This window comes from Penicillium maclennaniae (assembly GCF_028827695.1).
Source record: "Penicillium maclennaniae strain IBT 15551 chromosome Unknown utg000005l:1.0-2652337.0:1.0-2654196.0, whole genome shotgun sequence".
Taxonomy (NCBI): domain Eukaryota; kingdom Fungi; phylum Ascomycota; class Eurotiomycetes; order Eurotiales; family Aspergillaceae; genus Penicillium; species Penicillium maclennaniae.
The window spans coordinates 1227525-1239916 of NW_026623217.1; the positions used below are offsets into that span (position 1 = coordinate 1227525).

The 12392-nt window shown below is 52.0% G+C and overlaps 5 protein-coding genes across 5 annotated transcripts; 3 read left to right on the forward strand and 2 right to left on the reverse strand.

The window, feature by feature from the left end:
* Positions 1–2058: 2058 nt before the first annotated feature.
* N7477_005682 (arabinogalactan endo-1,4-beta-galactosidase) lies at positions 2059–3168 on the forward strand (the record flags this gene model as incomplete). The annotated part of the gene is made up of 2 exons (XM_056967345.1): positions 2059–2388; positions 2440–3168. 2 exons carry the CDS (start codon positions 2059–2061, stop codon positions 3166–3168), a joined length of 1059 nt encoding a protein of 352 aa, XP_056822099.1.
* An 864-nt stretch (positions 3169–4032) lies between these two features.
* crzA (putative C2H2 transcription factor Crz1) lies at positions 4033–6313 on the forward strand (the record flags this gene model as incomplete). The annotated part of the gene is made up of 2 exons (XM_056967346.1): positions 4033–5287; positions 5340–6313. The coding sequence occupies 2 exons, from the start codon at positions 4033–4035 to the stop codon at positions 6311–6313; spliced, it is 2229 nt and encodes a 742-aa protein (XP_056822100.1).
* Positions 6314–6859: 546 nt separating this feature from the next.
* On the reverse strand, positions 6860–8761 carry N7477_005684 (alpha-1,2-mannosyltransferase ALG11; the record flags this gene model as incomplete). Its single annotated transcript, XM_056967347.1, has 3 exons — positions 6860–8192; positions 8244–8571; positions 8680–8761. The coding sequence occupies 3 exons, from the start codon at positions 8759–8761 to the stop codon at positions 6860–6862; spliced, it is 1743 nt and encodes a 580-aa protein (XP_056822101.1).
* A 167-nt stretch (positions 8762–8928) lies between these two features.
* Positions 8929–9756, forward strand: N7477_005685 (putative mitochondrial export translocase Oxa2; the record flags this gene model as incomplete). The annotated part of the gene is made up of 1 exon (XM_056967348.1): positions 8929–9756. One exon carries the CDS (start codon positions 8929–8931, stop codon positions 9754–9756), a length of 828 nt encoding a protein of 275 aa, XP_056822102.1.
* An 831-nt stretch (positions 9757–10587) lies between these two features.
* Positions 10588–12318, reverse strand: ptcF (type 2C protein phosphatase ptcF; the record flags this gene model as incomplete). The annotated part of the gene is made up of 4 exons (XM_056967349.1): positions 10588–10702; positions 10756–11050; positions 11095–11765; positions 11819–12318. The coding sequence occupies 4 exons, from the start codon at positions 12316–12318 to the stop codon at positions 10588–10590; spliced, it is 1581 nt and encodes a 526-aa protein (XP_056822103.1).
* Positions 12319–12392: the final 74 nt, after the last annotated feature.

Sequence of the window (12392 nt, forward strand, 5' to 3'; positions counted from 1 at the left end):
CGACTGACTTTTATTTCACATTTATCGTGGTGTTGGATATCTACTTTTATGCGAGATCAAGCTCTTTTTGCTCCACTGGGAGAGCGACATTGGCAAAATTGAGACTCGAGTGCTTGACGACACTATGACTCACGAGAGCACTGCTGGGAGGAGGCTTTGATAGGCATGCGCATCAATCATTGCCTGGAATCGATGCATGGCTTCGCTCCATTTACGCTCGCAAGATTATTTGAATGAGTGAGGATCTTGTAGGAGGCCCAGTTCTTCGTTTTCATGTACTGCCAACCTTTGAAATCATCGTCGTTCACGACTATCCCTCTTGTGAAGGTGCATGATGTCTAAATTGCAGCTATAGGCATGGACTTGAGGGATGTCTTGGAAGCCTCTTAGCACTGACGAGAATGCATCAATGGTTGGACGACTCCACGACTAACGAGTCCCATCTAAGCAATTTGAAAGACCCACGCGGCCAGAAGCGATGTGACGGCCGTAAAATATTAGAGCTACCTAAGCAAGTCTGTGCTAGTGACTAAGTTTGACATTTTTGGAAAAGAGTAGGTTTCCTACCAAATCCAGTCATCCATATTACCATCGCAGCTAAGATCTGACCATTCAACATTCTCGCGGGGCTTGACAAGGTCAAAACACGCATATCAGCCTAGCTTCCGGTCGAGTGGCTTGGTTTCACGCCAGTCCTCTTCGAACCCCACCATGAAGCTTGAAAACATACATCAGTCAAGTGGTTCACGATTTCGAGACGCACAGATTGACTGGCAGACTCTCTGTCTCCAAATCCCAAATTAAATTATAGGCTGCGGCGTGCATTGGCCAGATGCCGCTTCTGGTCATTTTGCTACACGTAAGATGCCTCTAACCAGTCCTCGGCCTTGTCCATAATATTAGGGCAAATAGTGAAGTGACTTACACGAAAATTTCCTGAAAAGCTGAGCGGACTATGTCCCTTTCCCCCTTTATCAAGAAGCCAGAATACTGTGGCCCCTCCAGTCGAATCGCCCAGTTGTTTCCCGGAACAAGCTCCCATACCAAGCAATTCAGAAAGCCGCCAGGGACAGGCACAAGAGGGTGTTTCTTCTGTTGACCCTTGGCGTAAAAGAGAAATTACTCATTTTTATGACTGACTCCATTGATTTTCTCTGAGATACATACCCTTCCCTGATGCCGAGACATCTAAGGCCAACATTTCTTCCGTCTTATAGTAGCGAAGTATGTCTACTAAGCACAAGCGATGTGATATCTTCGCGGACCTTGTGAAGGATGTGATGAACGAATCAATACATCTTAGCGAAAGAGAAGACACGTCTCACCGCTTCTGAATATATGAGTTGGCCTCAGGTTAGAAGTCCCGGACCCATACTAGAATGCATCAGCTGTAAAGCGGCGACCTGTCCCTACAGGGTATAGCGTCAAGTATACTCAGTATGACAGGAATATGTTGAAAGCCTGAAGATTGAGATAATGAGTATATGTACTAGAAGTATGTACCTGATTTTACATTCGTGCTTATTTCTACTTTGCGAATCCGAAACCGTGCTTTGATCAAATGACGGCAGCTCTGAAGAGGCCCCGCCGGACATTCTCCTGTTTACCTCAAGTGCATCTACTTTGCCGGGGGGGAAGGAAATGCCGAGAGCCAACTAGCGCCGAGCTTGAATTCGTGTGCCTTGCTTCATGCAGCACGCCCTCATCTAACTCAATCAGTCAAAACCTCCGGTGCAGAATCCCACTTAGTCCTCGCGATTATCCGTGTCGAAGCCAAGTGACGGCTGACGGCTTGCCTGAAACATGACACTTCGGAGGATTCCCACCTCGACATATCGTCAGACCGGCGTTTCACGGCACTCACTAAGCCAAAGTCGGACTCTCCCCGGAGAAACATCTCCATCAAAGGCACGGAGATCATCATGCCGCGGATTCATGGGCGAATTTCTCCCGTCCATCCAGATGAAGCGGGCTGGTGTCACAATACTTAAAATGAGAGGGCTGCCCTCGCCGAAGGGTCGTGGTCGCTGAAGAGTCATTCCACCTTGTTCTCCCATCATGCTTCCCGCGGCACTTCTGTTCGCTTCCTCCCTGCTCGCTTCGGCGTCTGCGGCTCTTACTTACCGCGGCGCGGATGTCTCTTCGTTGATCGTTGAGGAAGATGCAGGCATCTCTTATAAGACTACCAGTGGAACTACTGAGGCCCTGGAGGTCATTCTTGCCGATGCGGGTATCAACTCGGTTCGCCAGCGTGTGTGGGTGAACCCTAGCAATGGTGACTACAACCTCGATTACAACCTTAAGCTAGCAAAGAGGATGCAGGCCAGGGGCATGTCCACTTATCTGGATCTGCACTTCAGTGATACTTGGGCAGATCCCAGTCACCAGGTATGTTTCGGACCCAATGACACGATTGAGGTACCTGGCTAACATTCACAGACCACGCCCTCGGGATGGTCTACCACCGACATCGGCACCCTTGCCTGGCAGGTGTACAACTATACCATGAACGTGTGCAACACATTCCACGATAATGGCTTGACCGTCGAAATGGTTTCAATCGGTAACGAGATCCGCGCCGGTCTTCTCTGGCCCCTGGGTGAGACAAGCAGCTACTCCAACATCGCACGGCTGCTGCACTCTGCGGCTTGGGGCATCAAGGACTCGGATCTGGCCACCACTCCCAAGATCCTCATTCACCTGGATAATGGGTGGTCCTGGTCTGAGCAAGAATACTTCTACAACGAGGTCCTCGCCGCCGGCACATTAGTGTCTTCTGATTTTGACCTCATCGGCGTCTCATATTACCCCTTCTACAGCGCCAGCGCGACTCTTTCGGCCCTCAAGACGAGCTTGACCAACCTACACTCGACCTACGGCAAGGACGTGCTGGTTGTCGAGACCAACTGGCCCTATGCTTGTCCGGACCCTGCGTATTCGTTCCCGTCAGATCTTGCAAGCATTCCGTTCTCCGTGGCCGGCCAGGAGGAATACCTGGAGAAGCTCGCAGCAGTCGTTGAGGGCGTCACTGGGGGATTGGGTATCTACTACTGGGAGCCAGCGTGGGTTGACAACGCAGGATTGGGCAGCAGCTGCTCGGATAACCTGCTTTTCAGCTGGGAGAATGACGAGGCTCGCGCGAGTGTGAACACGTTAGGCGAGATTTAGGAAAAGTCTAATCCTAGATTGAATTGTTCAAATATGGCAGAGGCAGAAGCATTTTTGTTTCCCCGATATTTTTGGCATAAGTCGGGGTAAATCACCCACGTCAGCGAGGCAGACAGCGAGCAATCTGCCTTGCCCTAAGTCTCGGGACCCCTCGTGGTCCGCGCCCAGAAGCGCTATCCTGTATACGGACTAGATCCGAATGGAGTCCGTGGGTGAAACTCAGCTGCGTGGCTGTGCACGAGAGCTACATGTTCCCAGGCACCTTAGCCGGATTCTAGTCTCCACCGAAGACATCAAGATGAAGCGTTTCAACGGTCGCTAGGGATAAGAATGTGCCTCTTGAAGCCTTTTAGACGGGAGAGTAGGGAAGATAAAATGGTGAGGTGACTGCCTATCTGTTATCGGTGGACTCAGCATTGTGGGGATTGGCGTTCGGTCCAGCGAAGTAGGTAATCTTCATAGTACGTGAGACAAAGATCGAGGGCTATACGGGCCATACGAACAGGTGGATCAGTCCATAATTGCTATTTCTTCGAGTTAGGGCCCAACTTATGCCGGTTTTACGGAGCCCCAGACCGCCTTCTGCACGTGAAGTCACCATTAACTGTGTTCCTCAAACTTGCATCTTGCGATGCGATTTTGTTGCTGACACCGGTTTTGACTGTTTTCTTGTTCTTTGCGAATGCCAGATCTTCGTCTCCTATTTTCTCCCCGCGCTGTCCGCAATCCGTCGCTTGCCACCTCCCTAGGATACAAACATCACGCTCGGATTTCATTTTGCGCCAGCTACACTCCCCGTTATTCCGATTTCCAGTATAATTGCCGACACATCGTTGGCGAGGGTCCCACCTTGACGTTGCCACGATGGCGTCCCACGACCACTCTCAAGGCTCGGGTGCCTCCCCCGCAGATGTCAAGCATCGTAGTGTGAGCCCATCACCCCACGCTCAGCAGTACCATGACCCCACTAGCCTCAACATGGATCCCTCCATGTCAGCATTCCCCTCCTTCGACAATACAAGCCCGGATATTGGTATCAGTGGTCAAGACGCCTACGGCTATCCTGCGTCTTACCTTTCCGGAGCACCGCAGGCGCAAGGCTACGCACCACAATCAGAGCCCTTCCCTCCGGCAATTAACACCAACAATATGCCAATGTCGCAATCCTTCGAGGCGAGCCTGGTCAGTCATCTCGATCCCGGATCCCAGGGTTTAGGACACCAGCAGCTGGATGGCGGTTATATGCTCAACACCAATCCCGGGAAATTGGAATTCGGCTACCAAAACCACAGCCCGAACAGCGCGTCTGCGTCGGAATACGATTCGTCACTACTGCTAGATCCGCAAATGCACCAGTGCGCACAGCCCATAAACCAAGCAGTCAACCCGGCGGATCTTGTTAGCCCTATCTCAAATCCCTCGGCATCTTCTCACCCCTCGTCGCAAGAACATCAGCAGTCGCCCGGTCCTATCTCTCCACCTGGCTCTAATCCCGGCGCATACTACACGCCCCAGCATTCACGACACACCTCGCTGGACCCGGCTACAGCGGCTTATCTGAGCACGCAACCCCATCAAGACTGGCAGAACGTCTTGAATAGCTCCGCCGCGTTTCAGGGTCATCGCAGAGCGCCCTCGGAGGTATCTGAAGTTTCCTCGGCCAATCACTCCCCTTACCTACCACAGCACGATTATGACGGTATCGAGAATAATGCGTCGCCTTCTTTGGCGCCACAAAATGATCCCGCTTTATATGATAATGCACTCGGCATTGAGTCGTTCACATTGTCAGAACAGCAGCAACAGCAGCAGGGATATAGCCCACTCCATAGCCCATATATCTCGCCGAGATTGATTCCCCAACAGGGTGGTGAGATGGTGCCAAATGCTTCGTATCTCTCGCCCACTATGACATCTCAATTCCCATCCGCGGACATGTATGGCATGCCCCAGGATGACATAATGAATGGTATTAACAGCGGCGGGCCTGACATTGGACAAGCGTCTCAAATGGCGCCCCCGTCCATTAATGTGGAGTTTGCACCGCCTTCGCGCATTCCCAGCTTCGGCCCTGGTAAACCGGCTGCGGATTTGGACTCGTTGAGTCCTCCAGCGATGAGTAGGTCTCTTCTACTTTGACTCTGAACTTTGACATACTGACTCGATCCCAGGATCCCGTGTGCGCAGTAAATCCGATCCCTATGCACACCCTGCCTCACGTTCAAGATCTCCGGCGACTTCGGCAACAAGTCTCGAGGCTCTTGCTCCGAACACGCCGCGTTCACTGTCCCCCCACTCGCGCAGCAATCCTGGCTCTCGCGACGCATCACCGTCCCGTGCTTCCAATCGACGCCTTTCAACATCGTCCATCGAAAGCCGAAATTATATACTTGACCTCGCTGATCCTCAGCGCCCCGGCGCTCTCCCGGGAGACTCAAAGCGCGTCCAGAAGCACCCTGCCACTTTCCAATGTACCCTTTGTCCGAAGCGATTTACCCGTGCATACAACTTGCGCTCCCACCTACGAACACACACCGACGAGCGGCCGTTCGTCTGCACAGTATGTGGCAAAGCTTTTGCCAGACAACACGACCGAAAACGTCATGAAGGACTGCACTCTGGTGAAAAGAAATTCGTTTGCCGAGGCGATCTATCTCGAGAGGGAAACTGGGGCTGCGGGCGCCGATTTGCACGTGCAGATGCACTCGGCCGCCACTTCCGATCAGAAGCCGGCCGTGTATGCATCAAGCCGCTGCTTGACGAAGAGTCTCAAGAGCGAGAACGAGTTCTTCTCGAACAGCAGCAACAGCAGCAACACCAACCTTCTGGCCATCTACAACCCGTTCCACAGCCACTCGTCATGCCCGGTGTGACTGGTCTGGACGGTCAGTCATCTGGCAACTTTATCCTACCAGCTGCGCTACTTGCGCAATACCCCGCTCTGCAGACACTACAGTGGGACCAAATCCCTGCTGCGGGCGATGATCCAAGCGATATCGGAGGCCGGAGTAGTTTCGATGCGAGCTCAGGTGGCGAGTTTGGATTTGATGAGGATGATGGACTCTCTAATGTCTCTGGGATGAGCGGTGGCTATGTTGATAATCAGCAAGCCATGTACGGTAATCCCGGGCAGTGGAGTGGATGATTTCAGTTCCAACTATCCAGCTCAAAAAAAGGTATAGGAAAAGCGTCTCCCCATCTATTTGTCTTTCGTTTCCCTGTTGGTTTCAGAGGGCCGGTTTAGAAGGCATTGGCGTTCAACTACATGGCGGGAGGTTCCTTCTTTGCAACATTTCTTTGACATTTTAGTTTTATACACCAGCATTCGTTTCAGGGTCGTCTGTTCTCTTTCTTTCCGCAGGCCTCGACCTTTTGGTGATGTCTGCGTGCATCTCTTTCCACTCATGGAGTGTGATGCATTTGATGAGTTTTATTCCCCCATATCATACCCGTCTCTTGTTTGGGTTCTGGTTTTCTGTCCCCGGTTTGGCTTAGCTATGAACAGGTATTGGTGAAGTGCTATACACCATGTCGGCAACGAGAAGTTGCAAGAAATGTTAGATCTTCATCTTTATTCCCTTCCACGAAATATCAAGGTCGTCGGATTGCCGAGGAAGATAGTGGAGAAGTCTGCTGGCCAGAATACCGAAAATATGCTCAGATATTCGTCTATTCAAAAGGATATCTACAACTACTTCGAAGCCTTCACTAACTTCTCCACCTGGCGTAGCCACTTGCGCGAGAATTCTTCCTCCGTAAATCTCAACGCCGACCTCCTCGCCCGCTGACGCATAGCAACCTTTTCCGCCTCTGGAAGTGCAAGCGCTGCCTCAAACGCAGCCGCGAATTGCTCCTCAGTCTCGGCTCTGAACCCAGTCGCTCCGTCACCGAGATCTACGACGATGTCCTCGCGTGGACCGCCGGAATCGTGGGTCACGCAGATCAGACCTGCGGCTTGGTACTCAACGACGCAGATGCCAAAATGCTCGTTCCACATCGCGTTCACTCCGACGGAGGCGGTGCTAAGGTGGGAGAGGACAGCGGGCCAGCTGGCGTCGCAGAGGAAGGTGGTGTGATCGCGGATGCGAAGTTCATGGGCCAAAAGACGAAGGTTGTAGATGTGAGTCTCATCTGGGCTGGCGTGGCGGACTGAGCCGATGAGGACGAGTTGAGGGAGTGGTCTATCAGCGTTGGCTGGGTTCTTAGCTCGTTCTTGGAGTAAACGTGCAAATGAGCGCAGGACTAGCGGGTGATTCTTCTCGGGTCTAAATTGCGCGATGTATAGCAGGACAGGACGGCGGGTTCTTTCGCTCTCTGCAGTGACGTCGATGGTTGATTCGAGCTCAGATACGGCCGTGGGTGGGAAGACGACGGCTGGCTCGGCTGCGGTCCCATCGCCTTCGCCTTTGTCTGTACTCTTTGACTTGCCCCAGAGCTGACGAATATGTGCTGATGTCCACGAGGAGTTGCACATGACAACGTCGACATGCCGGCCAACCCAGCCGTACAGCCGGGCGAAGAGCTGCCAGTATCTGCGCTTGACGGCGCCTTTCAGGCCCTTGCCAGCACCGGAGTTCATACCTTGCACACCACTCTGGTCGTCGAGAGAAGCCAGCATATCAGTTGAAATGGTAGGGTAGTGAACATAGGCTCCGGTGGGCACTGTAGGGAAGAGCCACTTGCTGAATGCCAAGGTGAAGGCATAGCCCATGGTATCCACAAACACATCCGGCACCAGCAGTGTGAAGGCGTCGTATGCGACCACAAGAGATCCCAGCGACTGTCCCAAAAGTGTCATGTAGGGATATGAGTTTGCGACAACGTACTTGCGCGTTGTCAGATAGAGCAGCACCACAGTCGGGGCATGCAGATGAATATTGAAACGTGTCTCCACGCGCTCTAACATGGCCGCCTTGTTTACCTCATGGTCACCAGTGTAAATGGCACAGATGGCCTTCGGCCAACGCTTTTGCGTTGCGCGCACGGCTTCCCAAAGTACTCGTTCTCCACCACCACCGGCATTACTAAAAGACACGTCAGTCCAAGTCCAAAATAAGCCATAGGACCAGTCTCACCAGAAAGGATGAAAAAATCCAATAATGCCATCCCACTCAGCATCTTCACCGCTACCGCTCTCACTACTGCTTGTAGTCTTCACCCCACCAGTCTGATCCACCTTCTCCCAGTCCTCATCTTCCTGGTTCCTGGTCACTGAATTCGTTGAGTCCGTAGCGCGCGGGGTCCGACCTTCCTCCTCCTCAGACCGCGCCCGCGCGATCACGTATTCACGGCGAGAACGCGTTCGTCGGCGAATCAGCCATCCCACGCCGCGAAAGACCAGACCGATCAGGCTTCCCACAAGTTGCGGGAGAAGCACAGCAGTCGCGGTAACAATAAAAAGGACTAAAACTGCATTAGACAAGAAGGCCATGGTGGCAGAAAGTCACCAGTGGCACATAGTAGAGTGACAGTTGGTGAAAGTCAACAAAGCGTTGACGTAACAATGCATACGTGTCACCTGATCCGTGTTTTCCCCGGTCTCGCCATCTTTTTCCGCTCTTCCCATTAATAGCTCAATGGCTGTTGTCGCCATGAACAATATCCGCTCTATGGGGGCTTTACGCCCCCGACAAGAGCTTTGCGCTTGCATGGCCCGCAGATCCGTCATTTCCACCAGACAAGACCGACCCGACTCGTCGCCGAAGTCTTGGACGCCTCCTCCGGCTTTATCCATGGCGTTCACTCGATCACTCACCTGCCATGGGCCGCATCAATTCCACTTACAGCAGTGATTGTGCGAATGTGCGTTGGATTGCCATTACAATTTATAACACGAGTCAACGCGCGACGAGAACGAGACATCGCACCTCTAATACACTCCTGGCGAATGGTGGGCTCGAACAAGATATCAGCATTACCCCCGGAATACAAAAAGAGAAAGGGAAGATTGCAGCAGGATATCTCAACATTATGTCCAAATCCCTGGCGAAGAAGTGGAAAATCATGCGAGGCTACCGATTCCTCAATCTCCTACAATTGCCGGTCTGGTTATCGCTCATGGAGAGCATGCGCGCGATGACAGGGAATCAAAATGGAATCATTCCATACCTCCTATCGTTCGTCAGTGGCCACGAAAACGCCGCATCCCTGCCGGCCCTAGAGCCGAGTCTAGCCACCGAAGGTGCTCTCTGGTTCCCCAATCTACTGGCTGGTGATCCGACAGGCGCCTTGCCTCTGCTTCTGAGTGCTTCGATTATCTTGAATATCCGCAGAGGCTGGGGCATCACTACACCAGCTGGAGATCTGGCTGATCTGCCTACAGCGCAGTTGTATCGGGCTACATTCTTCCGAGGATTGGGAGTCTTCCTTCAGATATTAGGACTCAATATTGGTGTGGCGGCCTTCGCTAATGAATTGCCGGCGGCTCTCATGATCTACTGGATCACCAGTACCAACGTGGCTACATTACAGACCTTCTTATTGGAGAAGTATATGTTCATGAGACCCCCAATTCCCAACTTCCAGAAAAAGTACATGGTTTATCAGAGACCAGGTGTCTCTGATCCCTTCAAGCTGAAACTGACATGATCTCGTACCTGATTTATGGTCATATCAAAGCGGCTTAGCTGGCTATCAGACTTTAGATCGTCAATTCGAGACCTGCTCGCTCCCCACTTTATCATGGAGATAGCAGGAAAGTTACCAGAAAATCCTCGGGATCTTCCCAACGTGGTGATTCTCGGGATCTCTGTCCCTACAACACATCGAGTGAGTGGATTAAGGCACTTGACTTCAACCCCAGCCATTGGGAGATATATGTCTCCAGCTTTTGGATTCTCAAGTTACTGGATATTAAGTCGAAAGTGCGCCAGTGAGCGAAGGGGATTGATCCCACGAAGAGATGGAATAGTGTATAATAAAGAACAAACATTTCGAGGTTCTCACTCATACAAAGCTCTCGTATCAATCAATGAAGCATCAGAAACAACGAAGTTCATACTCTGGCACGGACCATTGCTAGGCATCAAGCACAGAGTAGGGACACGAATTATGAGATAGTGTGAAATCATGAGCTCGTTTCCAGGTAAGTTTAAAGAAGATTTGACGAGTTGCCGATGTAGCGGCAGCATGTTGGCTGGACTTGTCACATATCTTCTGCGGACAATTTAGAGTCTGAGGGAAGAGGAAGGGAGTAAGCAAGAGAGAAAGGAAGAAAGTAATAAGTGGGTATATTAATGCCGAAAGCCGAAGTTCGCCTATGTTTTAAAAGGCTACGATTGGACTCTTCAGTCAATTCAGGAACGTTGGATATTGGTGCTTGTGCAGAGGATATCAAGATGAACTTCATGGTCTTCAAATGGCTCGGACCCAAAGGTCTAACATAGCAGAAAGAAACTTATTGACACGACAAAAAAGCGATTAGAGCTTTGCCTTGGGAGGCTCCTCTGAGGCACTAGCTTCTTTGTTGATTTCGACGGTGCCGCGCGAGTCTGTGCCTTGACCGAAGAAGATGACCTCTACGGTGACATCGTCACTAGCAACCAGTTAGTATGACTGTAAATCAGAATCCAATGACGAAAAACATACCGGTAACGGCGAGAGTAAGGACTCGGCAGGGTGAGCAAAGCACACATCATGTCCGTGTCCTTGCCTCCCATGGCATTGCGGACGAGGTGAGTAGCCACATTCTTATCCTCGACAACGAACCGGTCCGCCACACCAGAGATATCATACTGTTGCTGGCGGATCGGGCGACGCTGGCCCTCGGCGGATGCATCTGTTACTGCCTCGACGGGCAGCTGCTTTTTGCTGTTGAATCCGAACCAGCTCTGCAGCCAAGCCTTGTTGCCGCCGCCGGACTGTTGTTGCTCGAGCCATTGGCCTACCAAACCGACGACTTCTTCGTTGCTCAGCATCTCCAGAGACCATCAGTGGCCATGACGATGAAGTCGCCCTTGGAAGGGTCCATCTTCGTAGTCGTAATGATGGGCTCTGCAGTGACGTAAGGGGGAGTTTTCAGAAGAGGGGAAGGCGTGCGACCAAAGAATTTAGCTTTGATCTTGTCTTGGATGTCTTTGGTCCACTTATAGGTTGCGTCGCCGAAGGAACGGCTAGGTTCCAGTTGGCCGAGGATACGACCGTTACGGGTCACATAGGGTTCATTGGGATGTTCTTCCCGCAGACGCTTCATCTCGGATGGGGTACCGCCAGTCTGGTCCTCCGAAAGAGCTGTGGCAGTCCATTTTCCCGTGGGTCCTCGGCGACCAAGAACCGCGCGGGAGTCACCAGCAACCGCGACCTTGAGGTCCTTGGAGTGTGAGTCGTAGAAGCTCAGGAGAGCACATGAGCCAGATAGTGCAGGGGCGAGCATCTCGGCGGCCACGTTTCGCGAGTTCTCTTTAAGGACCTTATCCACGCTCTTGTTCACAATGTCATCATCAAGCCGGATGAAACCCTGCTTGATAGCGGCGTCAACAGCCTCTGATGAGGGTCTAAGAACCGAAGGATTGGCTGCAGCGGCTTTGTAAGTGGTATTGAGTTCACGGGCAACGTATGAAATAAGCACATTTCGCAACTTGGCGGATGTTGTCCAACCGCTAGTCCAACGTTAGCGTCCACGTATCCCTTAAGCGCATGGTGATTTTCTTACGAGTGGCCATCAAATACTGCCCAGAACATCCAATCACTGTTCGGCTCTCCATTTGTGCTGCCAGCGACAGAGGATGGCACCTCGACGATCTTCTCGGCATGGTCGTCCTCAATAGGGGAGTTGCTAGGAACCTGTACAATATCGTATCGCACAACTCCCTTGCCTCGGTTCACTAAATAAGACTCCTCATTCTTGCGTAGCTTTTCCGTAGCTTGTTCCGGGGTCAACATGTTTAGAACGCGTCGGTCAGAGTCGTCGGTCGTCTTTTGTAGGGGCTGATCTCCGGAGAGAGTCGCGGTATAGAATTGATCGTTACTCACTAGGAGAGCGCGGCGAGTCGACTCGGAAGGATCTTCGGCGTGTGCGGAAAGGATCGCGCTGGACGCGAATCCTCGAACCTGTGTTGCGAGTGACTGAGCGTCGTCACCTTGATAAGCATACCATGCCCCGGAGGCGACGACAGTCGAAATCACAGCGAGGGAGAATTTGCGGAAATACATCGATGACTGCAGAGCTACCGGGACAAAGGACGGGCGTCTACCCGCAGAATATGGGCGCAAGCCTCGTACCTGGT